General features: G+C 39.1%; 1 protein-coding gene across 14 annotated transcripts in view; it reads right to left on the bottom strand.

The window, feature by feature from the left end:
- The window catches only part of FOXP1 (forkhead box P1), a 705,387-nt gene that overhangs the window by 278,779 nt on the left and 401,608 nt on the right, over positions 1-25,000 (bottom strand). For all 14 annotated transcript variants that reach the window (XM_042452066.1, XM_042452083.1, XM_042452065.1 and 11 more), the window contains one exon: positions 14,614-14,795. In XM_042452066.1, the coding sequence (XP_042308000.1) occupies positions 14,614-14,784 (171 nt within the window). In that variant the 5' untranslated portion in view covers positions 14,785-14,795. The remainder of the gene's footprint in view (positions 1-14,613; positions 14,796-25,000) is intronic.

A 25,000-nucleotide genomic window follows, 5' to 3' on the forward strand; every position in this document is an offset into this window, starting at 1 on the left:
TGACATTCTTCAATAATCACTCCAGGTCTTTGTTGTTTTCTGCTAGTAGTATTGTGTCGTCTGCATATCTTAAGTTATTAATGCTTCTACCTCCGATCTTTACTCCTCCTGCCTCTGAGCAGGTGCATTACTAGGGGGTGCAAGAGATGGGGTGGACTGCACCAGGTGACACCCTAAGGGAGTACTCATGAGGAGGTCATGTAAACTGTGCTTTGTTGTGCAAAACAACTTCTCAGAATAGAGTCCACATGGCCACCTAATGAATTCATCTAAGAAAGGTGTTTGGGCCTGAGGACTTTAATGGCTGTGCCAACCCCTTTTTTTAGCTGGTATGACTCTCCAGACACCTTCCTACTTGACCTGTTACCCTGAAAAGATGCCAAGAGAAATTGAATGAAGGACATGGTGCTTGAGGGTGCCCTACTGGTTCCACTCCTGCTGAAGCATTTACTACAATGAGAGAGAAAGACCAGCAGAGCGCTCTGTGTTGGTCTCTGTGGTGTCTCATTGAAGCAGCTGCAGCAACAAAAGGGGAGGAATCACTGTACTTTTTGTTCCACCCTTCCCATGGGAAGAGCAGCACTTAAATAAGGCTGAAATATGTACAACAGCTCGTGTGTGTGCATGCGCGCACGTTGTAAGAATCTATCCCAATGCCTTCCATGTTGTCTTTCTGCCTCTGGCACAAAATTTTCTGTTAAAGAACTAATGCACAGGGATATATCTACTTTCTTATCTGAGGTATACCTATTGGGGGGGGGCTTATTTGGGGGAAACAAATACATTTTTAACTTGTAATTCATGAATAGTGTAAAAATATATACCATAATAATGCAGACACAGTCTTGGTGAATGCCATCTTTTCCTAATTATGTCAAACCATTTTCTTTTCACCCATGGTCTCTCACTCCTCATGGGAGACGAGCAGCCAGTTAACAAAACATTTGAAAGAATTAAAAGAAGCACCCTCCTATGTGAGCAAAGAAACATTGCTAATCACTGCTAAGCCTTTATAATCCAGTCTTCACACAAGTCTAAAGTATAGAGCTATGTGTAAAGTAGCTTCAAAAGGTCTCTGCTAATCAGCAGAACTTGGAATAATTTGTGGCAAAAATGGGGGAAGGTGTATTTCATTCTCTGGATATTTTTTTCCCTGTTGTGAAAAATGTTCAAATGTGCCATACAGTACTGAAAATATGAGTCATTTTCTGTGCCTGTCAATCAGTTACAACTTTGCAAGATGTCTAAAGGAAGTCTATACTTTCAAGGATCGTGTTCAGTTAACCTACACAAACTGACAATAAAGAAAAACTTCTTAAACAGAAATCGGGCTGCATGTAATTTGCCTATAAAACATATACTATGAACAGAATGTCTTATACTTCCTGAAACATCATATTAAATAATATTACTTGATCTATATATGTGCAACACTCCTACCAATACATTTGTGTGTTCGTGTATAGAACTATGCATGTATTTCCTCCATCTGGGGTAGGATTCATGCAATCCTCCAGATGTTGCTAAGGTTGTAAATCCCACCAGCACCACAGCCAACTGAGATTAATGCTTCCACAGTTCCAGTCCAACAGCATCTAGAAAACTGTAAAATTCCTTCCCCTGATGATTGTCTAACCCAGGTTTAGTCGAGAGCACATCCTGAAGCTGGTACAGAATGTGGCTCCATTAAATCTCTATCCACATCTTTGAACCAGTACCATTACTAATAGAATGCAGCTTCAGTAACTACCACTACAAGCAGTGTTGGGAGCTAGCATGGTATAATAGTCAGGCATTGGACAATAACTCTGGAGACAAAGGGCCAAATCCCCACTTTGCCATGGAAATCCATTCCATGACCTTGGGGCAAGTCACTTTGAAGATTTTCACCCAGCTGAGAAGCGCTAATAAAACATTGCTGGATCGTTGAGGAAGTGCGTATGTGTGAAAGCCTGGCATGCTTCCTCAACGTCAGGGAATTGTCGGCTCCTCTGTAGTGTCAGTGAATTGTTTGTGGAGAAGGAATTTCCTCTGAATGGAAACTTTGCATTCAGAGGAAATTCCCTCTCCCCGAATGATTCACTGACGCTAGAGGGGAGCTGATGAATCCCTAACGTTGAGGAAGCATGCCAGGCTTTCACACATGCGTGCTTCCTCAATGATCCAGCAACGTTTTACCAGCACCTCTGAGCTGGTGGGAAAATCTTCATGGTCTCAGACTCAGTGGAAGGCAAAGGAAAACCCCTCTGAACGAATCTTGCCAAAAAAAACTCCATGACAGATTCACCTTGTGGTTTCCATAAATTAGAAATGACTTCAAGATACAACAACAACAGAGGCTGTTAGGATTGCTGATTAAATTACTGGACAATGAATTGTTTACACAAGTGGCCTGCTTGGCCACCCAGCACAATTGCTCCACATGCTACATACTGACCTTATTGCACGTAACCCTCATCAGTGGTCCACCTGTGAGAACAACCATCCCCAGTCACGACCAAGGGCTTTGGAAGAACTGGAGTAATGAGGGACTTATTTTGACATATGTTAAGTGGGCAATGCCCTGGTTTTGATGCAGAACATGCTGAACAACATTCAGTCTATCTGCACAAGAGCTGGGTTTTCAGCCATGCGTCATCCTTTCTTTCTCCCATGGGGATAGGGGGGAGACCAATGTATTAGGTCCGTGCAGATGTGCCCTATGACAGCCGACAGTTGTGGACAGGAACTTAAACAGATATGAATTGTCACTTGTATGGCAGGGTGATCAGCTCATTTTTATTAGTAATGATTTTCCCATCATAGGTCAAATATTGTGTAATGCATTTCTTAAATGGATGTTTTTACTGTTGTTTTTGAAACATATGAATTTTTGTTTAACCAAAGACCAAGGAGTATCTCTCAGAAACCCCCACTGGATGAGAGTGAACACACTGAAACTTAATTCAGACAAATTAATGTTTTAGTTGGATCTTTTTAAAATTATTGTAAGTTGCCTTGTATCCTATTTTGGGGGGAAAGGCAGGATATAAGTGCAATAAATAAATAAATAAATAAATAAAGTAAGTTGTGCCAGTGGTGCTTCCACATCAGTCATAAAGGGGAAGTGCTAATCAATGCACAAGAATGGTCAAATGATTCAATAACATCACCCCACTCAGTAAGTTCAAATCCATCCCGTGAGCTTAACACTGAGCGGGCAGAAAGAAACTACAGGATGTTCCTTAATGCAGACCACCACATTGCATCACACTAAAGGGCAGCAAAGGCGCATACTAAAAGGTCCTCATGCCCATTTATAGTCCCCTCAGATAGATGCAAGCAGCTTGCAAACAGTTCTCCATTGGGCAGAGGAATAAGTGGGGCTGAACAGGGAATGAAGGAAAGTCATTCATTCCACTCAGTCCAAGCAGACTCCAGCTGGGCCTCTCCTAGGGAGACTGCATAAGACCTGATCATGTATCACTCAAAGATTTCCAGTTGAACATCTGAACATCTGAATTGTTTCTCTGGGAAAACATTGTTTGAAACTATGCTAAGGCTTTGTCTGTTCTAATGGATGCCTGGCTTTAAACATTCAACAGGTCAACTAATAGTGCATTAAGTGTTGAACAAGAATTTTTGTGAGCTCACCCTCAATTACTGAAAAATATATGGCCTGGGGAAAAAAAGAAAGAAAAAGAAAAAAGCATAACCTATAACCATTATAATATAACAACTTTTACTATTGAAAAGGAGACGATAGATATTTTTAGTGTTCCTTAAGGGGGAGAAAGAGAATAATAATGGCTAACAAAATGTACAAAGTAGTGACACAGATGGCAGTGCTCAAATTACACTTATAAAGGGAAGCCTGAGGGGGGAAATCTATTTCTGTACATTTTAATTGACAAGAAATATTTGGTTTACCTGGGCCTTGAAACAAGAAAATGAGCAAGTGTGAATCACGTTTAAATTTAAAAGCAGTGTGAAATTAGGTATCCATGAGGGCTTTACAAATTGGAGCGTGTGTACTATTTTCATTTACAGGGGGAAAAAATCTAACTTCTATTAAGACAGTTACAAAGTCTTACCAAGTGGAGCTTTATTGTGTGGTGACTACAGTCTAACAGCTGTGAAAACCCACTGGAAAGCTAGGTTTTTCAAATGCTGCTTAGTTTGTTTAATTAACTAATTAATTAATATTCCACCTTTCTCCTTCTACATCCAATCAAAAGAAGTGCATGTAAAAATCAAGCCGTTAAAAACAATCAAACAAATAATTCTACTGAAAACACATTTAAAACATAATTAAAAAGCCCCCTTAAAAGCTGAATTATAAGTCAAAGGCCTGCTTTAATAAGAAGGCCTTTGCCTGCTGGAGGAAAGAGAGGAGAGCGTTGACCAACTGAACCTTCAGTGGGAGGGAATTCCACAATCTGGGAGCAGCCACCGAGAAGGTTCTCTTCCATGTCTTCAATGTTGAAGATTTTCATACCAGCGGTAAAATGCCAGTAAAATGTTTAAGAAATGTGTGTGTGTCAAAGCCTGACACGCTTCCTAAATGTCAGGGAATTGTCTCCTTGGCTCCAGAGTCCCTGAATCATTTGAGGAGAAGCCATTTCCCATTAATGGAAACTTTGTGTTAATGGGAAATGACTGCTCCCTAAACAATTCAGGGATGCTGGAGGCGAGGGGACGATTCCCTGAAGTTTAGGAAGCGTGTCAGGCTTTCACATACACACGCTTCCTAAACATTTTACCGGTGTTTTACCAATGCTTACCCCACAGTAAGCACTGGTATGAAAATCTTCATCCATGGCTGGGATGAAAGTGAAACAATGAAGGAGCCTACCTCTGAAGATATTAAATCTCGGGCAGGCTTATATTGGTTCATTTGTTATATACATTCCAGACAAAACTGCTTGTATTCTATAAGAGTTTATTCCTGACATTTCGCCAGCAACTGTGGCTGGCATCTTCAGAGAATGCTAACCTGGAAGAGAATGGTTATATATATATACTGTGTGACCCTGGAAAGGTAGGAGTGATTCCCATGTTAATCTGTGTATTGTTTTGTTGTTGATGGCAGGCCTCAGGGTAGCAGGATATGCAAAAGAGGATTGGTGTCTGCTAATTGGTGATCACTGTTTGCTGGGAAAGTCTCTGACCCTGAGTGGTTTCTCATTTGCATTTGCTGAGTCCTGGTTTTGGTGTCCTTCAGGACTGGTAAACAAACTTACTTTGAGGGTTTCTTCTTTCCTGTTGAAGTTGTCCAAGTGTTTGTGGGTTTCAATGGCTTCCCTGTGCATCCTGACCTGATAGTTGTTGGCATGGTCCAGAATTTCAGTGTTTTCAAACAGCATTTTGTGCCCAGAATGGTTTGTAATGTGTTCTGCTACTGCTGATTTTTCTGGCTGGCCCAGTCTGCAGTGTCTCTCATGTTCCTTGATTCGTGTTTGGACACTGTGTTTGGTGGTCCCTATGTAGACTTGTCCGCAGCTGCATGGTATGCGATAAACCCCTGTGGTTGTGAGAGGGTCTCAATTGTCCTTTGCTGAGCATAGCATTTGCTGGATTTTCTTGGTATCATCCAGCACAGCTCTTTCTTTCTTATTCTGAATTCTAAACGGATAAGAGCTAGTGTGGCTAATTTCCCTGTGCTTGCTCCCTGTACTTGTACAGTTTTATTTTGCATTTCTAGGAAGTCTTCAGAGGCAGATTGATATAAAATTTGTGGATGAACATCAGGCAAAAGGTTAGCTTTACATTGATACTACCCTAAAATTGCCTGAAATTTTATCTAAAATGTTCTCCTGGAAGTATAACAGCTATTCTAAAATGTTCTCCTGCAAGTATATCAGTCAATACAATGGAAATCGTTGTATAACAAAGCCAAAAAAATTAATAATTTTAGTGACAGAGGTTACATTCATGGATGCTCTTCTGCCAACATAGCAAATACTGGGTATTATCTTTAAATCTACTTTGTTTTCACCAGTACTATCATTGGAAAATATACCTTTTAAAAAAGGAAGTGTGGGGGAGGGGAAAATATGAAAATGAAAACATTTTAAAAAAATACCTTACTCACTCTATTATCTGGAACTTCACAAAGGTAAGATAGTGTTAAGCTTTGTCTCATTTTCCTATTCAAACTTTCAGATTTTCCTTTAAAGATTAAAATTGGCTATTTAAAATTTATCACAGAATGTTTTCTTTACATCTTTTTTTCTTAGGAGGAAGACATAGAGTCATACAAGTACAATCCACCAAACTGCTCAAAAGGCAGGCTATCCAGACACTTAGTACACACATACAACTGCATTTCCAAATCTGTAAATATTATTTTGAAAACTTAAGGTTGCCAAACAATGGTTTTAATCAATGGTTTTAGAAACATAAAACATCAGGGAGTGGAACATGTGAATAATTTCTCCCAAATGAAGAAGGAAATTTCCAAAACAACCTGCAGACTAAGGCGGGTTACAAACGGCCCTCAAGGGTCCGTTTTCCCGCTGCTGCAATTCTTTGCATAGGGAAGCCCCAGCGGCCAGACCGCGAGGCTTTCCCGCGCAGCGAAAAAGGAGCGCCGAAATGGCACTCCTTTTCGAAATGCGGAAGTGGCGCCGTGAGGGGCGGAGCGTGCCCTCACGGCGTCACTTCCGCTGCGACACGTTTGGACGCACAGCGTCCAAGACGTCAAAATGGCGGCGCCCATGTGGATGGGTGCCGCCATTTACAACGCGCTCCATGCATACTGAGAGGAAGGGTCGTGAGGAAGGTAAGAACCTTCCTAACCCTAATACACCCCTTCCTAACCCTAGTACGCGCAGAGCGCGTACTTTATGGCGGTTTGTAACCCACCTATGTTAAATGGAGCTTGCTCCCAAGAAAGTATGCATTGGACTAAAGCCTCAAGTGTTGATCATGTCAATTTAGCATCAACACAATTAAAAAATGTCAGAATCAATCAACATCTAAACATACTGGATGACTAATTTTAATTTTAAGATTTCTTTAAATGTTTGTTAATGCTGTTTTCCCCCTTTTAGTGTGCAACTTTAATATTTCCATGTTCTCAAAGGCAGAACATTTCTCTCTGAGAAGCAAAAGCCATTTTACACACAATTTTCTGTCTACTGAAAGAGGTATATTGTGCCCTTCAGTGAACATAAAATTGATATTATTATCTCTTAGTTTATATATCACTACTTAACCTTCAGATTAAAAGTTATTAGATTTGAATGACTAAGAAGAAATCATGTCACCTTCCACTCAAGATCACAGAACTTGAGCGGGAAAGGCAAGAGTAAAAAGAAAGGCATGCGTAGTACATGTTCTTCAAACAATTTGCAGTGGCAGAAGGCATCAAGGCAACAGTATGAGTACAAGAACAAACCTACTGTATTTCTAATATCAAAGTGGGCATAGGTCCCTCCAAATGATTCCTGCCTTAACTACTTTTCAAGTAACTAAATTTGTGACCCAAATTTATATTCATGATACCCTAACTCAAAACATCTAATTTCTGTTTTCCCAACACTGTTAACAATAACTTTCCCCAATAGTGTACAATCGGAAAGAAATCTATGAAATGCTATTCAAAATAAGGGATAGGAAGTTATTTTATGTTGTTTTTAATGTTTGATGTTCAGTATTTTTTATTTTATTTTTGGTGTGTTGAATGTTTTGGGTATGTCAAGTATATAAGCGTTTAATGCCTGATTTTTTAAAATGTATGTTTTTAAAATTCAATAAAAAGTTATTTAAAAACTTTGGCATTTATATTATTTTTGAATACTTTCAAGCCGTGGATGGTTGAATCCATGAATAAAGAATTCGTAGATACAGAGGGCCGATTGTATATGAAAAGCACAATCCAATTCATCAAGCAAGGTATAAGATTTGCATTATACAAATGTTATCAGTTCTCTCACCTTTGCTGCTTGTCAATAAAAGCAAATATTGTGTATACACACATTATCTATATGAGTGTGAGGGTGGGTTGTTTTTTGGGTTTTTTTTTTTTTTGGTTTGGTTGTTTTTTTGCCTTTTCTCAATTTTTTATTTGCCATTTGCACAACATAAATTCTACATTTAGTGTAGCTGACCAGTCCCCAAAGCCCTCATCACTTAAAGCTGAAATAATTTTAGACTATTCAAAAAATTAGTAGGTTTGGTAGTTTTGAAGCTCCAGTATAAAAATCTACATCTGTGGTTTGCATGTCTGCTGCTGTTCAAAACAGTTCTTCAAGCCTTCCTGTAATGTTCTCAAATTAAATTACCCCATTTCTCCTTTTGAAGCCATAACAATACTTTATGAACCAAATATCTAACTAGCAGTAAAACATGTATTTTGTATAATGGATGTTTTCCTAATACATCACGAGAACTGGCAAAGGACAGCCCTTCAAAGCATTCACTATGGCAGGTGCTTTGTGTTTTTTTAATAGAAATGTGTGTGTGTGTGTTGGTGTGTATGTATGTATGTACACATAAAAACCCTAAACATAAATCCAACAACACATATTTTATTGTTTCCTGATCATTTTTGATGGGATCTTGTACAACCATAAACAGCTTCCAGCCATGCTATTGGTAAATACCTCATAGGATGTGATATCCTTTCCTTCACCTATGTGATTTTTTTCAGAGCATTTCCAGCTATCTTAATTTCCTTGGAAGGGTTCATGTCCTGTTTTCAGTCTCTCAAGTTCACACTTTTCTTGGAATGATAAACTCCCTGCACTGTTTAAGGTGGTATTCTCATTCTAGATCTAATTATCTACTGAACCTTGGGTTTCCAGAGTAAGAACTGGAAAGGGTTCCTGTATTTTAATGGTTGGCTAGAAGAAGGAATTTGAGCAGATGCTGTATGTTTGTTGCTTAAACAACCATTAAGAGTTACACAAGTCCTCTCCAGTTTTTAGTCTGGAAATCCTAATCTAATTCATTGCTGGGATGTGATGTATATACACCATTCTATATAGATTCCAGTTAGGTACAGGAGAGTGATTATTCCCAGGATTCCCTAGCACCGAGTCAGGACAGTTAAAGCAGTCTCAAACTGGATTATTTCTGCAGTATATTTTGGATCAGTTACTAGCATTTCCTGAAATTAGTATTTAGAGATGTCCTGCCCAACTATACTTACTATAAAACATATTTCCTTTGCTATGATGTCTGAATTGACAATTGTGTTTTATGATAATGAGCAAAACAGTAACAAAAAACTTAACTGAATATGTAGTTTGTGCTAATAAGATCTTCAAGAGATGCCCTTTTGCACAGCTAACAGCATGTAAGGCAAGTAGCAAACCTTGACTGTGGCACTCCTTCCCAAGGGTGATCAGACTGGCACTGTTCTGTTTCTGCTAGCAGGCAAACCTCTATGATTCTGAAAAAAGGGCCTTTGGCTTTTTAACTTAGTTTTGAAATTGGCTTTTAAAAATGGTTTTCAATCTGCTTTTAAATAAATGTTTTAATCTATCTTTGAACATTGCTTTGGAACCACTTATGAGCAGGCATGTGATAAAACAATTACTAAAAAAATTACTGATTTTGAAATGTCTGAATTTACCTTCATGGCTGAAAAGCGGGGGATAAATACTCTAAAATAAATAAATAATAAATGTGGTGTGATGTCTAGGTTTCAGCCTGTCTTATAAGGACTCTGGATTTACTCACATGTTCTGGTTAAGGTTTAATAGCAATGTGCTAAAAAGTACATGACATCCAAAAGTTATTTTTTCAAAAAATGCAATTCCAGACTATAAAGTATAATATGTATAGAAAAAAACTTCATATTTTAAACAATGTTTGTTGTACGGACTTTGTTTATTACATTTCTAAAACACATTGTCCTCCTACTAAGAACCCAAAGCAATCTACAGTAAAAACTATCATAAAACCATATCATAAGATCAGGAAAAAGAAGTGCAAAAAATCATATCATATCATAAAATTTGAGAGTATCATTAACATAAATTGGAAGAGTCACACAAAATGCATTACGAGACTGATAAAATGTAACAGTTTTTCCTGCCTTTCTAAAGAAAAAGAAAAAAGAAAGAGCCATCACACTGTCTCAGAAGTGAGTTCTGCAATAGTACCAACATACATGGTACAACCCTAATGGAAGTGGCTCACAAGCCCCATGCAAAATTACAAAAACAAACAAAAAGCCACTACAAAAAAATTTAGAAGAAAATTTGATTGGAATAAAACTGCAGTGATTCCACTCAGAATGCATTGATATTTCCCATTTCAGAGAGAAAGAGGTGAGAACTAGAACCCTAGCTAGAACTTTACAAATTTCTGAATCTGATTCTGTAAAGGAAGTGATCCTACAGGTATTACTGCACATGAAGAAAAACAAGATAATTCATACAATATAAAACCAGAAAGCACCCTTTAGTGATACATCAGACAATGTAGCATAGTTGTCAAAAAGAATTGCAATGCTGTCAAGAAACAACAGTTTTATTTAACCGCCATTCAGATTTATTGAATGAGCATTTATAGCAAGCATTCTGTTAAGTGACCTGGGAACATATGCTGTATAGGGAGAAACAACAAAACAAAATATTGCATACTTGCACTAGCTGATTCAAAACTACCCCACCCTACTCTTTTCAGCATTTACACCTTGTAGAAGACCTGGAAATGACTGAGACCAACACATTATGATTCACATTTAGATGGCTGATTTGTTATTATTTTAATGGGAAAAATTATACATACATGTGTAAATAGGCTTTGAAACTGGCAAACTGTTTGAATCCAGAAACAAAACACTATGGTTGGCATACTGTTCCATATTTATGATGATGTAAGCTACACGTCTGCGTAAATTTTTCAGTTCACATTTGTGGGTGTTGCACCACTGCAACAACCACAAATGTTCCCCAAAACCCACTTTAGAAGCCACACAAACAAAGAAGTTCTGAAGTGTTAGTGAGCAGGGTGCTTAAGCATGATGTATCCAGCTCCCTCCTGCCATCAAGCAGTTACTTGCTGGATCCTTGGCTGCAGGGGACAGAAGCATCATCTTTGAGTGCCTCATCAACCCAACAATGCCGCAGAATTTCTCAGCTGGTGCAGCTGTCTGGCTTCGAAGATGGGTTTGGGGTGGCTCGAATCAGGAGATAGATAATAGCTACATAATCATAGCTATATCTCCTAGTATATAGAAATCATCTGACAAGACTAAGCTAAAGGTGATTTTATGCAATCCAAATTTGGAATAGATAACTACAGTTGTCCCTCCCTATTTGCCAGAGACATCATAAGCCGAATCAGAATCCAAATCGAAGTCGAAGAACTTACAGATTGGTTAACAACACACCCGGGGGGGGGGGGGTCAGAACTAAGAATGGTCAAGCAAGCCGAGGTCAAGATTTCCAGAGAATAACAAGCGGATTCCAGTAGCAAAGTTCCTAAAGCAGCCAACGTGGTGGAAAGAAGGAACTAGGGAAAGAGCGGGAAGGCAGGGGACTTACAAGGGATGAGTAGAGCTATCGCCACAAAGTTGCAAAGTTAACATTCCCAGTGATTCCAGAAGTTTCCGAAAAGCACTGTGCAGGCACAGTACAGTACAACTCGTTTATATGATTTGCAGAGACCATGAAGAACTACAGTTGTCCCTCCATATTTGTGGGGCTTAGGGGCAAAGGACTTTTGCAAATGCAAATATTTCATGAATAACCCCTCTCCCCAGTTACAGAGCGGCAGGGAGGGGTTGGGGAGGAGCACATGCGCTTGCCTCTCTTTCCTCTCCTTGTCGCCCTGTAGCTGGCTCAGCTAGGCCACATACAGAGTGGTAAGGAGGGGCTGGAGCGAAGGGGGAGTGAGCATGCATGTGGTGGCCTTGATCTCTTGAATGATCAAAACTGTGAGTGCCAAAGCTGCAAATATGGAGGGACGATATCTACATGCAAATGCAATCCTTGTTCCTATATATTCCATTAAAATCGTGTGTGAGAAGACATTTCTTAGCATTTCCAGCCTCGTTTCTAGAACATATGGAAGGCAATATATCTAGCTATTCTGGAGAGGTACTGGTAATGGGCTACTGGTCACTTACTCCTCTCTTTGGAATACATAGCTGCATCTCCTGAAGTATCCAGATGGGCTGCTGCTGAGTGACACAACACATTACATGCATGATTAAGATATTACTTCGCTCAACAGTGATCCCTCTTGTTGATTATGGAGGAAACTTGATTATACAGAGGTTAGAAGGTGACAGTCCTGATACTGATTAATATCTGGAGAATAGAAAAAAGTGGCAAGGCTTTGCGTGCTCAACTATTGGGTGCTTTCTGCAAATGTGTGAATGTATTTACGTATGTGTGTATGTGTGTACAGTTCTGTACATGAATAAAAATGTGGGGAAGAAACTCACAATGCTCAGATTGTATACTATAGTGGCATAAGCTTATTTTAATGTGATGCCTCTTAAAAGGAAGGGTTTTTTTTTGTTCTGTGTTGTTCTGATGCATTTTACTGTTCTAATTCTCTTCTACTGTCCTATATTAATCAAAGCTGCAACCCCTGTTGTCTTTGCACTATTCAGAATGTGCCCCTGGCAAAGAATGAGGGAAAAGTCAACAGGAATTAAGTTTCAGTGCAACTGTTTACTCAACTGTGGCCTGCACTTATTGAAATTTTATCCATGGTTTTGTGTGACTACTGCAGTAATGAATTCAGCATGGCTGTGATTTTCTCACTGATTGTATTCTCACTTCAACTAAGGAACCTATAGAAAGAAAATAACTGAAATAACTGTCTATTGCATTTAGCATAATGCAAATCTTAAACTGCTAAACTACTGTGGATTTTTGTTTTGTGTGTTTTCCCAGGGAACAGAAAAAATAGTAAAATGGCTTCTTGCAAGGCATTTACAAGTTAGGCTTTTTTTTGTACTGTGCAACCTGCTGACAAGATCACCATGCTCTCTAAAAAGTCTTTACATCACTTCAAAATGCTTCTTTAAAAGACTTTAAGAATCCCCTCAGCATTTCATAATACCAAAGTTTCACTCATAAATATATCTGTGCACCCTCAAAAGTACTGATCCATACTAAGGGAAAAAATTAAAAGCTCAATTACAATCTTTATTCTTCTTAAGTCAGAATGTTACGTACAGTCCAAACCTTCCCCAATTCTAATACATTTCTACAATTCTAATCCTCCCCTTACGTGGGGGATCCATTCCAGACCCTCCCCTCCACGTAAGGGAAAAATCGCTTATGCTCACACCCCATTGAAAACAATGGGGTGCGTGCACACATGATGCAGTGCATGTGTCATGGGCGCACCATTCATTTTTATATACTTTATTTTTCTTCAAACATAAGCATATCTGTCCAATAATATGCATTAGAATTTACTTAGTAACATAAAACACTACCCCTAAAATACTACTTCCTCAATGTTTCTTGAAAGGTCATCCTTTGTTCCTGACCATGTCTAGTAGAATTTATTGGTCTTTTATTCTTTTATGATATATCCCCATATATCTCCCTAGCCACAAAGTTTTATACGCATGCAATGCAAGGGATTTTTCTTCCCCTCCAATTTCATCTTATTTCCCTGTCATCCTATTATTCTACCTATAGATTAGTTCCATCTGTTCTTGCAAAACTCATTTACCAGAAGCCATTCTTTCTCGATTGCGTTCATGTACTTCTGATTCAGACGCATCATCATAATTTCTGATAATTTTAATAGCCAATCATCTAATGTAGGAAGTTCATTATTTTTCCATTTTTGTGCTATCAAAAGTCTTGACGCTGTTATCATATAAAGTAAAATTCTCCAGTGTTTCCTTTCTATATGAGATGGGATCTTATTTAGCGTAATGAGTAAATAGATTTCTGGTCTCAGTTCATAGTTTATTTTAAATATCTTTTCAATCGTTATGTGTATATTTTTCCAAAAGACCTTTAATTTTGGGCATCACCACCACATATGGAACAATGTACATCCCTTCTCTTGGCATTTCCAACATTCATTAGAGTTTGTCTTATATATTTTTGTGATCTTACTTGGTGTCAAACACCACCTACATCCCATTTTAAAATAATTTCCCCTCAAGTCCATTGCACTTGTAAATTCTTTGTTTTATTTCTAGCATAACTCCAACTCTCTAGTCCAATGATCTGATCACAATCTGATGCCCCATTCATTTAATTATAAGCTGAAAGCCACGTAAAAGAAGACCACATATAGACTGTACGATAGATTTATTCAACAGGATTTTCTGTTTTAAAAAATCCTTGATTGCTACAGATTGTTGTCAGCTCAATCATAATTTGTTTGTTGTAGAAACAAATATTAACATTTTTGTAGCGAAAACTATTCTGTCACCACAAATACAACAAAATCAGGCTGTGATTATTTCACTTTCCTGATGCCTGTGTCAAGAAAGAAATTTATATGAGATAAATTTTTAAATTTGCAGTTTACTTCTACAAAATGCAAACCATGCATTAATATATACATATCTTCATGTGTAACCTCACAAATATCTATTTGACGGAAAATACCACAGTGTTTTTATATGACAAAAGTGCTTCATTCCTGTCCCCTTCACACTAAAAATAGTTGCAATATAATCTACAGTACCTGTTGTTGCTGAAGATGGGCTAGATCTGCAGCACCAATTTCCACAGAAGGTGTCTCCCCGTTTGATCTCACTTCCCGTAGGCTGCACTCTAGTAAGTGGTTACCAGAACTTCCTCCATTCTGAATGGCTGAACTGTTACTTTTTGTCTCAGTCCCAGATTCTTGCATCATGACTTAAAAACCTGAAATAATTTAGGGAAGAAGAAAGAGAAAATGAGGCAGCTTTTAAAACACTTGCCATATATAAAGAGATGTGTCTTGACATAAAGCTTGCCACAACTGTTAATACAGTATTTATATTTTCCTTTCTTACAATTTATATTTTCATTAATGGTTCAAGCTACCAGTTTATGTTTATCTGTTGCGAGGGCTATATAATTTTAGATGTAAATTCTGGTTCTAAATGTAGAAGCAATTGTGCAATAGCTTTTCCTTATGTAACATAAAAACCACAGATCTGAAGTTTGATAATTGAATTTCTTTAATTGCATCCAAATATTTTACTTGAAACCTATAAGACATTCTAGGTAATGGCAAATCTCCTCTGTACAAATCTTGCCAAGAAAAACCCAATTAAAGGGTCACCTTAGGGTCGCCGTAAGTTGGAAATGGCTTGAAGGCACACAACAACAACAACAACAACGTGTGAATAAACAACAGTGTTGACTTTCTCTCTGTGTGGAGTCATCGCTCTGCCCAACCATTTAGGATGGAAAGGAACCATATTATCATACTTCCCACAGCATCAACAAAATGCAAGAAAGGGTCACAGTAGAAAAAAACAACCTTTGTCACTGGAGAAGTGACACCATCATCATTTGATGATAGAATCCTCATTTCAAGGAAGATGCTGGAGTTTTTCAAGAGGTTCCCTTAAATGGACAGATTAATATCTTCTTCCCAAAAATGTTACTGGATAATACAACTTTATTTTCCCCAATGCTTCAGTAAAAAGGAAAAATAGTAAGTACAGTGGAGCCTCTGCATACGCTGCCTTTTTACAGGCGGCTTTGAGAATAGGCGCTCAAAGCCGCTGGCGCGCACGGGGCAGAGCGTCCCATTCAATTTAATGGGCGCACGCACCCGTTGCGCCTCGCGCGCCGCCGCACCGCCGCACACAAGCCCCATTGGAAACAATGGGGCTCGAGCATAGGTGGATTTTTTTATACGCTGAGGGAGCCGGAACAGATCCCCCGTGTATAATAAGGTTCCACTGTATGAATAATACAAACAGATGTTGAGGTGAATATATTTTAATGCAAGCATCCCTAGTCCACCACTCAGGATATAAACAAGAAACTGATGTTGTAACAGAATAGTTCTGTTAAGGTTATACCACAGAATAACAAGACTGTGTATTGTGCATCACTGTGTGAGACCTTTATAAATTATAATGTATGTGGGACACTACATCAGCCACAGACTTCGTGCATGCCACCCTGCAATTTAGTCATGACAGTGATTGTGAACAGGATATGCTGCAGAAGTTTTTTGAGTTATCCACATTTACCTAAGAAACAAATTCCACCCACTCACTACCAGCAGCAAGTGCTACTATGTGATGCCAGGCATATTAGGGCTCAACATAAATGGACCACATGCCACTATGAGTCAGAAGCTCCATTTACAAGGTGTTATTAGAACAGTTCAATTGCAGATTGCCATGAGTCACTGAACACACTATAAAGTTAGGGCAATGGCCAGTTGATATGGGTCTCATCTTGTAAAGAAACTCTAGAAGCAGACACTGATAAGGAGTGCAACCTTCTAATGATGCCACATATTATCCTTTTGTGATTTCATCTATTACAATTAAGAGGCAGCTGAGCAACTGGAAGCTCAAAGGGGATTGCCCCACCTGTTCCAACCAGCATTAGTGTTTGACTAAGGCTTTGTGCACACCGGCTGTTAAGGCCAGCCGAGGTGGTGCGAGCAGGGGTGTTGCGTCCACATGACGTATGCCCCGATTCTGCCCCCAGGGTGCCATGATGCCGCATGCTGCTCCACATGGTGTGTGGCGTCACGGTGCTCCTCTGGTGCTACGTCCACATGACACAGCCCCAAATGAGCGCCTTCACGCCGTGGTGCCACAGCTATCGTGCCCTTTCCAGGGCGCAAAAAGGATCTGCTTTTTGCGGCTCCTTTTTGTGCCCTGGAAAGGCCAGATCGGGGCCACGGTGTGTGGTTGCCGTGACCCAATCCAGCACACTTGAAGGCGATCTGCATAGCCCCTAAGACATCTGGTCTTTATAATGTTTGAGGAAAAGGTGACAGCACCAATAGTTCTCTTTGTTGTCAAGTGGCCCCTCTGCCATGGGAGTCTTGGCAGTGGTATATCCTGTAAATTTGGAAAGTCACGACTGCTCAGACCATAAGGCACATTGACATATTCTGGTTATATTTAGTGAGCAATTCTAAACCCTCTTTTCCTTCAGACTGCCAATGTCAGCTTAAGGCTAAAAGACCCCTGAAGTGCTGTGGATGTGGTGGAGTAAGGAATAGCCATAGAAGATTTAATGCCATTTTAGAGTTTCTATCAGCTCAGTAGGCAATTTACCAGCAAATAAAGTTACTATTGTATCAAATATATGAGCTTATGGTTTTTCAACTTATCCAAAATTATTTTGATGGGAAAGGGTAAAACTAATTAAATTGTTAATTATGTGAACAAAGTGAAACATCCTGAACAACAAATAAAAAGTGGGGAGGCTAGTGGTTTCCTGACTTCAGGATGCTAAAGGTGTGTTGAGTTTTAAGGAAGCTACACAAGGTGCTGTGCCTATTTTGGGAAGACTGTTCAGCATCTTTGAAAGTGCCTTTACACTTTGAACTCAAATCTATAGTGGATTTATCATCACTACAGATATCAAAGCAATGACCTGCAAGAAAATATGACTGAAAGGAAAAGAACAATCTGATGCTGAACTCTATTGTTTTGCATATAAATCAAGAGTGTCTTTGTTGTCAGAGTATGTAAAAGAAGACCTGGGCAAAAACAAACAACTTCCCAGTTATCTTTCCAATATTAATTTCTAGCATGGACTACCCATCTGCAAATCTATGTAAAATTTCATGAGCATCCATTTGATGTCTTCTAAGTTTGCTAAAGATTCTTATCAGCAAGCATATAAATGCTGGACTGTCAGTACAGATATAAGCAATCTCTTTGAGGAACAAGCTGGTGCAAAATTTGTGTCAAAATGAAGCCCTTTGTTTTTCACATTTGTGATAGATTTCAAACTAACAAATAAAATCAGTCTTTATTCCAGGGCAGTTAATTAAGGTTGACCAAGTCAGGCAGAAGTAAATTAACTTGGCTGATCAATTATTTATATGAAGCAGAATAAATGCCTTTAAAGAATTTGGCCCAGACATTTAAGGACGTGTAAATTAAACCAAACACAGGCTATTGTAATGCATTTTATTTCTATGGCGAAGAGAGATAATGGTAAAATCAGTCTGAAGTAAGTGTTTAAATGGCAATACCTAGTTGGAAAGTCTCTTTTTCTGGTATGCACACTGCTCCCCAAATCACACAGTGAAGGCAAAAGTACAGGTTGTTTACCTGTAACTGTGGTTGTGAACTCACAGGTAAGGGCCTCACACAGACACGCAGTGGAGCTGAGTTGCTTTTGTTGGGAAATCGACACCCACACCCTCACTGTGCATGTTGAAGTGTGCCTCACTGTTTCCCTCTCATTCTAAAAATGTCACATATGAACAAGCAGAAGGAAGGAATATGAGTTTTATGAGTTCACAGATAATGAATGAAGTGCCATTAGATATGCAGAACTTTGTGGTCCTTAGTCACAAAATGGGGGGGAACCCTGGGGGGGGGGGGGCAGAACAACTACCAGAAGAAGGTTCTGTGTCATATGAAAACTGGAGAAAAAAGAGATCAGCCAAATAAAGTGCCACTTATCTGATTATCTACTTGGTAAGGACTGGTGGAAGTGTGTGTCTGGGATCACGGTAACAGCTTACATAGGTCAGAAACATACTCCACAGAAAAATGAAGCCAAAGAATGTATGGATATAGTGGCTTCAGAGCCTTGTGGAGGAGATAACTGTGGAATGCTCTCCCCTTGGAGTCCCAACTCACACCAGCACTAATGTCACTAGGTGTCAATTTAAAACTTGGCTGTTCATCAAAGCCTTTGGGCCCCATTGATTCACTACAAAAACTGTTATATAAAAATTGAAAAACTTTAAATTTAGCAAAATCTGTTTTTAACTCACTATATTGTTTAATATGTTTTAGCTCGTTTAAACTATCTTACTGATTTTAACTGGTCTATCCTTCTTTTAGTGGTATTTGAAAGATGCCCTGAGATGTCTTCATATAGGATGGGGTATATATTTTTTTTAAAAAATAATTAAAAATTTGAAGTAAAAAATTGACTAGTTTATAGGCCAAGGTAACAGTATCCGTAGCCCACTTTGCAAATGAACATGCATACAACATATTCTTTAGTCAAGTACAGTCAACCCTCCTTATCCACAGATTTTTTTTATCCACGTATCCAAGCACCCACAGCTTAAAAATATTCAAAAAATGTATATACTCCAAAAAGCAAACTTTGATTTTGCTATTTGATATAAGGGACACCAGTTTCCTACGCCAATATATTTAATGGGACCTGAGCATCTAAGGATTTTGATATCCACAGGTGCTCATGGAAACAAAACTCAACGGATTACAAGGGCCCACTATACAGTATAATATTACAGGTTGAATATCCCTTTTCCAAAAAGGTTGGGACCAGAAGTGTTTGGTATTTGGATTTGTTTGGATTTTGGAACACCTATATTTGCATACACATAATGAGACATTATAAGGCTGGAGAGAGACTGAGAATTTGTGAAACGGTGGGAGGTGTGAATTCCATCCATAGATTCCTCCAACCTTACAAGTGCAGTTATGTACTACTTTACTTGTGTTGTAGCTCAAAAAATGGATATTGGAGTATGTTGGATTTTGACATTCTGGATAAGGGACACTCAACCTGTGATCTATTTGACTGGAAAAGGTGCACCATACAGTCTACACAGAAAGCCAGTACTCAGCAGCCATCTGAAGAATATAGCAATACTTCAAGTAGAGTAGAAGAATTCAACATGAACTCTTAGGTCAGAAAGATTATGTCCTGGCCATCAAATCACAAGACTACATTTGGGAGAAAGGAGATCTCAAGGCAGATAACCATTTCCCCTCTTTTAAACAATTATATGGAAGGAGTAAGGCACAAGGGATATAACTCTGTGTAGTAACTTGCTGAAGGGATAAAATCTTGAATATATGAACTCTTCTGATGATTTTCAGTTGTTGTGGACCCTGGTATGCAGCCAAGATTTGTGGGCACTCCAAGGAGTGTATATTTGAAGGTCTTGACAACATACCCCACCAAGAAATGTAATGCTCGCAGTCAGCATTAGATATGGTTGAGGCTACTGAAAGAGGATGACCCTTCCCAAATCCAAGCTGGACGTACACCAAAGAATAGGCTTCCACAGCCATTCCAAGTCTTTTGAAATCACTTGCTCTCTTCCAGTCAATATGGGACAGTAATTAGTGTTGCAGATTGTAAAATTCTAGCATGGAATGAGGCATGATTCCTCTTGTCATAACCATAAGACACTGCATTAGAGAAGAAGCAGCCAACACACCTCTGGCGCAGATCAAAGTAGCCACTCAATCTATTAGGAGGAATGTCCCAGTCTGCAGCAAATCTGTTGGAATCTGATAAACAAGGTTGACTCCAAATTGATATAAGGCTCAGGTCCACCAAAAGCGGGAATGAGATCTGGACTGTGTTGTATATGATATCTTGAAGAAGTGACAAAAACCAAATGCTTGGTACATTAAAAAGATGGTCACATTTCTTATTTTTCAGAATTTCACCATCACAGCTATGTTTTTAGTGAAAATCTCCGGGGCTGAAGCCAACTCCAATGGGAGCATGTAAAACTTAAAAATACTGATTTTTTATATGCACTGTGATCCTGTAGTATCTTTGAGTCTAACTGAAAGAAAGGGGTGAAGCAAATGGCCCAGAAGGAGCAGCCACTGGCTGCTCTAGCCCCAACTGGGCCAGGACCTCAGTGACCACCCAGCCCACTCCTGAAGAGGGCCATCATGGTAATCCCACATGGGCCACTGGCAGGAGCGGATTTAATCTGCTCCTTTTGAGTCCAGCTCTTGTCACCTCAGCATAGCCTTGGGGCAGCTTCCAGACGCTTTGGGGGCATATATCATGTAAATGTCATGCCCGAAAGCAGCCAGAAGCCACTTTATTTGGCTTGTCTGTTTGGGACCAAAGAAGCAAGATCCCTTTGCATACCGATTTCCAAACCAACACTGCTATGTCTTTGATTTTCATATTTTTTACTTTTTCTGGAAAAATACATAAACAAAAACATTTTTAGGAGAACCTACCTGAAGGACCGCCTCTCCCCATACATTCCATCCCGCACCCTCAGAACATCTGGGCAGCAACTACTTAGGGTTCCAGGGGCTAGGCTTACCTCCACTACGAGGAAGTCATTTTCCATCGCCGCCCCGGCCCTTTGGAACATGCTGCCCACTGAGCTCCGCTCGGCCACCTCCCTGGCCCAATTTAGAAGGGATTTAAAAACTTCCCTTTTCCATGCAGCATTCCCCAATTAAAGTCCTAATAGGTCTCCCTTCCTCTTTAATGGCAAGGAGACTGGCTACGGGGTTTTTATTCTGTTTTTATTGTATTTGTGTGTATGCTTTGTTTGTTGTATTGTTTTTATCATGCTGTTAACCGCCCTGATCTTTGGAAGGGCGGTATAAAAATAAAAAAATTATTTTATTTATTATTACTGCTTTGAATATGAGGTAATTATTTTGCCCAGTGAATTCGGCACTCTTTTATGCTCCCATATATTGGATTTTGCACAACTGATACTGAAGTCTTCTGAAGGTTGAAGGATGGCCAGTCCTGAAGATCTCAGTTCTGAAATGGTTACTATGAACTTGGAAGATCCCAAAACAGCAAAAATAAATGATGATTTACATATGAAAACTGATGAAGAAAGCCAAATCCTGGGGTGGCAATTAATGTCACTTACTCTGTTGCTTCTACAAAGTTCATTCACATAATTGAGACATTACACTCTGTTTAGGTGACTTTCCTTGTTAATCTAATGTCCAGGAGTTCATTGGATATCCTGCAGTTCCTATGGAAAGGAACTACCCATTGGGCAATTTTTCCAGCATTGATGATACACTTGTTAAACAATGTGTTAGATGCCATATAAGTACTACAAAGCTTTGTTGCTATTATTTGTAATCAAGTCAACTTTGAAATGTGGTGACCCTATGAATGAGAGACCTGCCCTGCTCAGGTTTTGTAAACTACTGGGGCTAACTTGATTGGATCGATCTACCTGTAATGCAAATTCCCTCTCTTTCTAATGCCTTCCACTTCACCAACTATTATCATTTTTTCCAAGCCATATCATCTCATGATATTTCCAAAGTACACCAGTTTAAGTTAAATCAGCTTCACATCTAGTGAGAGTTCAGGCTTGATATCCTTTAAGACCCATTCATTTCTCTGAAGAGCTGCCCAGACCTAAGAAACGGAAGTCCACCCAATGGTTTATAGGTAAGAAATTAAAGCACAAATGAAGTAAACAAAACCACAGCAAACAGTAAATCACATGAATAAGTTATATTTAAGAAAAAAAGAGAGAACTACTCAGTCATCTAAGACTAGATGTCCACCACAAAGAGAAATTGTTATGATGTTCACACAGCAGGAAAAATGAAACTTGAGACAAATGCTCAGGTATGTTTCAGCATGCTCTCTGAGGAAAGCTACACAATTCTAGACAGTTCTGAATATTGTTCTCCATGGGTGCAACATCCATTTGTGAGTCGCAGAAGCTCATTGAACCACTTTCTTCATAAGGATAAATTTATTAGTGAAAACAAACCAGATTATTTTTCATTTTTACTCCCATCCAGATGGACTGAAAAAAGCTTTCAGTGAGTAACTTCTGACCCCACAGGAATTCCAGTGCATTTCAGGAGATTTAAAAGGCCACGGGGGCTTTAAAAAATGAAACCCACATAATGTTTGTGTCCGTAAAAAAATTACCACCACAATTATTTACAATTGTGGGGAGGCAATTGTTGTCAACCAGCCCAAATTAGGAAGCAAACATAAATCCTGAAAGAAAATAGCTGTTTTTATTTATAGGAAGACCTAGTATTAATGTGGTAATTTTCTACCCTGACAACAAAATAGTCTCCTCTGAGGGGTATGTCTTCCAGAGAAGGGTTATTCTTTTTGCCAGCCACCCTGCAGACAAACAGAAGATGTCATTAAGATGCTGAAATAGTGATGGCAAGAGAATTTCCCAAACTTTAAAAAAACAAAAACAAAATTACTTTATGCAAATATTACTGTGGGGAAGGTCTATATATTATTATTCAAAGGGTGCAAAAACATACTTTAGGTCATTGGTTAGTAGATATTCCTCCATTTCTCTGTTTTGAAAAAAAATCATTGCCCCCAGTATGGAAACAAAGTTCAACTAGGGTTTTAAAAAAGGGGGGGGGGGGGGTTGACATTATTCAGGTTACGATGCCATAAAATGCTCATGTAGTTCTGTGTGAGTTTTACAACAAAATATGATATTGAAATACTAAAATATTCCATCTACTAAAATGAAGATTAAAACAGCTTTCTATTGTTAACTCTATAGTGTGGATACAGTTTTTCACAATTACCATCTAGTCTACATTAATTTTTTATATAGATATTTTAGTTAGAGTACCTATCATAAGTATCTTCAAATTCAGGGATAACTGTGTTGGCTATGCATCAAAATACAACAAAATCCACAAAACATTAATGCTTTTTGGGGGGCAAACTAGAAAAGTTTCACTGGATTGTTCATCAGGCAAAGATTCTTCATCAGGCAAACATACAAGGGAAGACCATCTTAACTGAAAACAGAAGTAACATCTGATACAGAACATAAGCCTGTGACTCTAGCCTCATCACTTTTATTTTCCTGTATGATTTTTTAACATCTTCACCTGATAAAATCATTTTAAAAATTAAAATAATTGGAGGTCTCCTGGGAAAGACAAATATGGCTCTGGGGGCTGCATGAAGTTAGGAGGTTGCACCCCCCTCACACACATTCTATTTGAACTGACTGTCAGCCATTTATGTTGATGCCAGTGATGTATTATTATGAATATACCACTTTGTATTTTAACTTAACTTAAACAAGTCTATAAAAAAGCAATACACATTTATGTGTGCACATTCACCTAGAAATTTACCCCAGTGAAAATTTTAAATAGTTATATTTAAGCAAAAAGCATAGGATTGCCCTGTACATAATTTATCATATGGGCAATTATTAAGCACTTCTTAAATGAAGTATCGCTCAAAATGGTGGTCCTTGGACCAGTACTAACCCATGAGATGTCACTGCATGGAGAGTTTCCTGGAAAGAAAAAAAGCAGTAGTAGCAAAGGGCACAAATATGCTACCAGTCCCTGGCATATGGCAGTGGGGGGGGGGGGAGTTTGCTAACATCAGTCTTAGAAGCACTGCATGAATGCTCCTATGCCAGCATTTATCTCTACCCTTCCTACCAGTGACCCCAATGTGATGTGGAAAAGATAGTATCTGAGTCCTCAGTATAGCAGCCTGTTGTGATCATTTTTATGACCATGTACCATATATTCTAGTAAGTCAAGTTGGGGCCAGCTGCTGGCCACACCATGGATGAACATGCACATTTTAAGTAATGGGACCAGAACTGCAGCATTTAATTAATTCACATACATTTTAAAACTTACTTTGAAATGATAATGAATCAGTTGAAGGAACTTTTGTAGGAGCACACATATAGAAGTTTATCGCATGGTGCATAAACCGTTCCCCAGCGCATTCTAACGGGGACGAGCGTGGGCGCGCATGGAGCGCGATGGGCACCGGATGGGGCCCAAAACGCGACTTTATCGCATGGGGGAACGCCGCCGCCGCCGCTTTGAAACAGTCCCCAGAAATGGCGCCCTCTGGAACAGAATTGGGACGCAATGGGAACGCGTGGCGGCGGCGGTGGCAGCGTTCCCCCATGCGATAAAGTCACGTTTGGGGCCCCATCCGGTGCCCATCGCGCTCCATGCGCGCCCACACTCGTCCCCGTTAGAACGCGCTGGGGAACGGTTTATGCCCCATGCGATAAACTTAATAATCTCACATATTGAAATAACTTCATGCTTACTTAGGGAAGACCCATAGAATCCTATTTAGTGGAGATAATGACAAAGAAAAATTCTATATGAATAGTTTTGAATAGTTGTGGAGTACCAATTGGTAAAGTAACATTT

Source organism: Sceloporus undulatus, chromosome 2 (genome assembly GCF_019175285.1).
Source record: "Sceloporus undulatus isolate JIND9_A2432 ecotype Alabama chromosome 2, SceUnd_v1.1, whole genome shotgun sequence".
In the NCBI taxonomy this organism is placed as follows: domain Eukaryota; kingdom Metazoa; phylum Chordata; class Lepidosauria; order Squamata; family Phrynosomatidae; genus Sceloporus; species Sceloporus undulatus.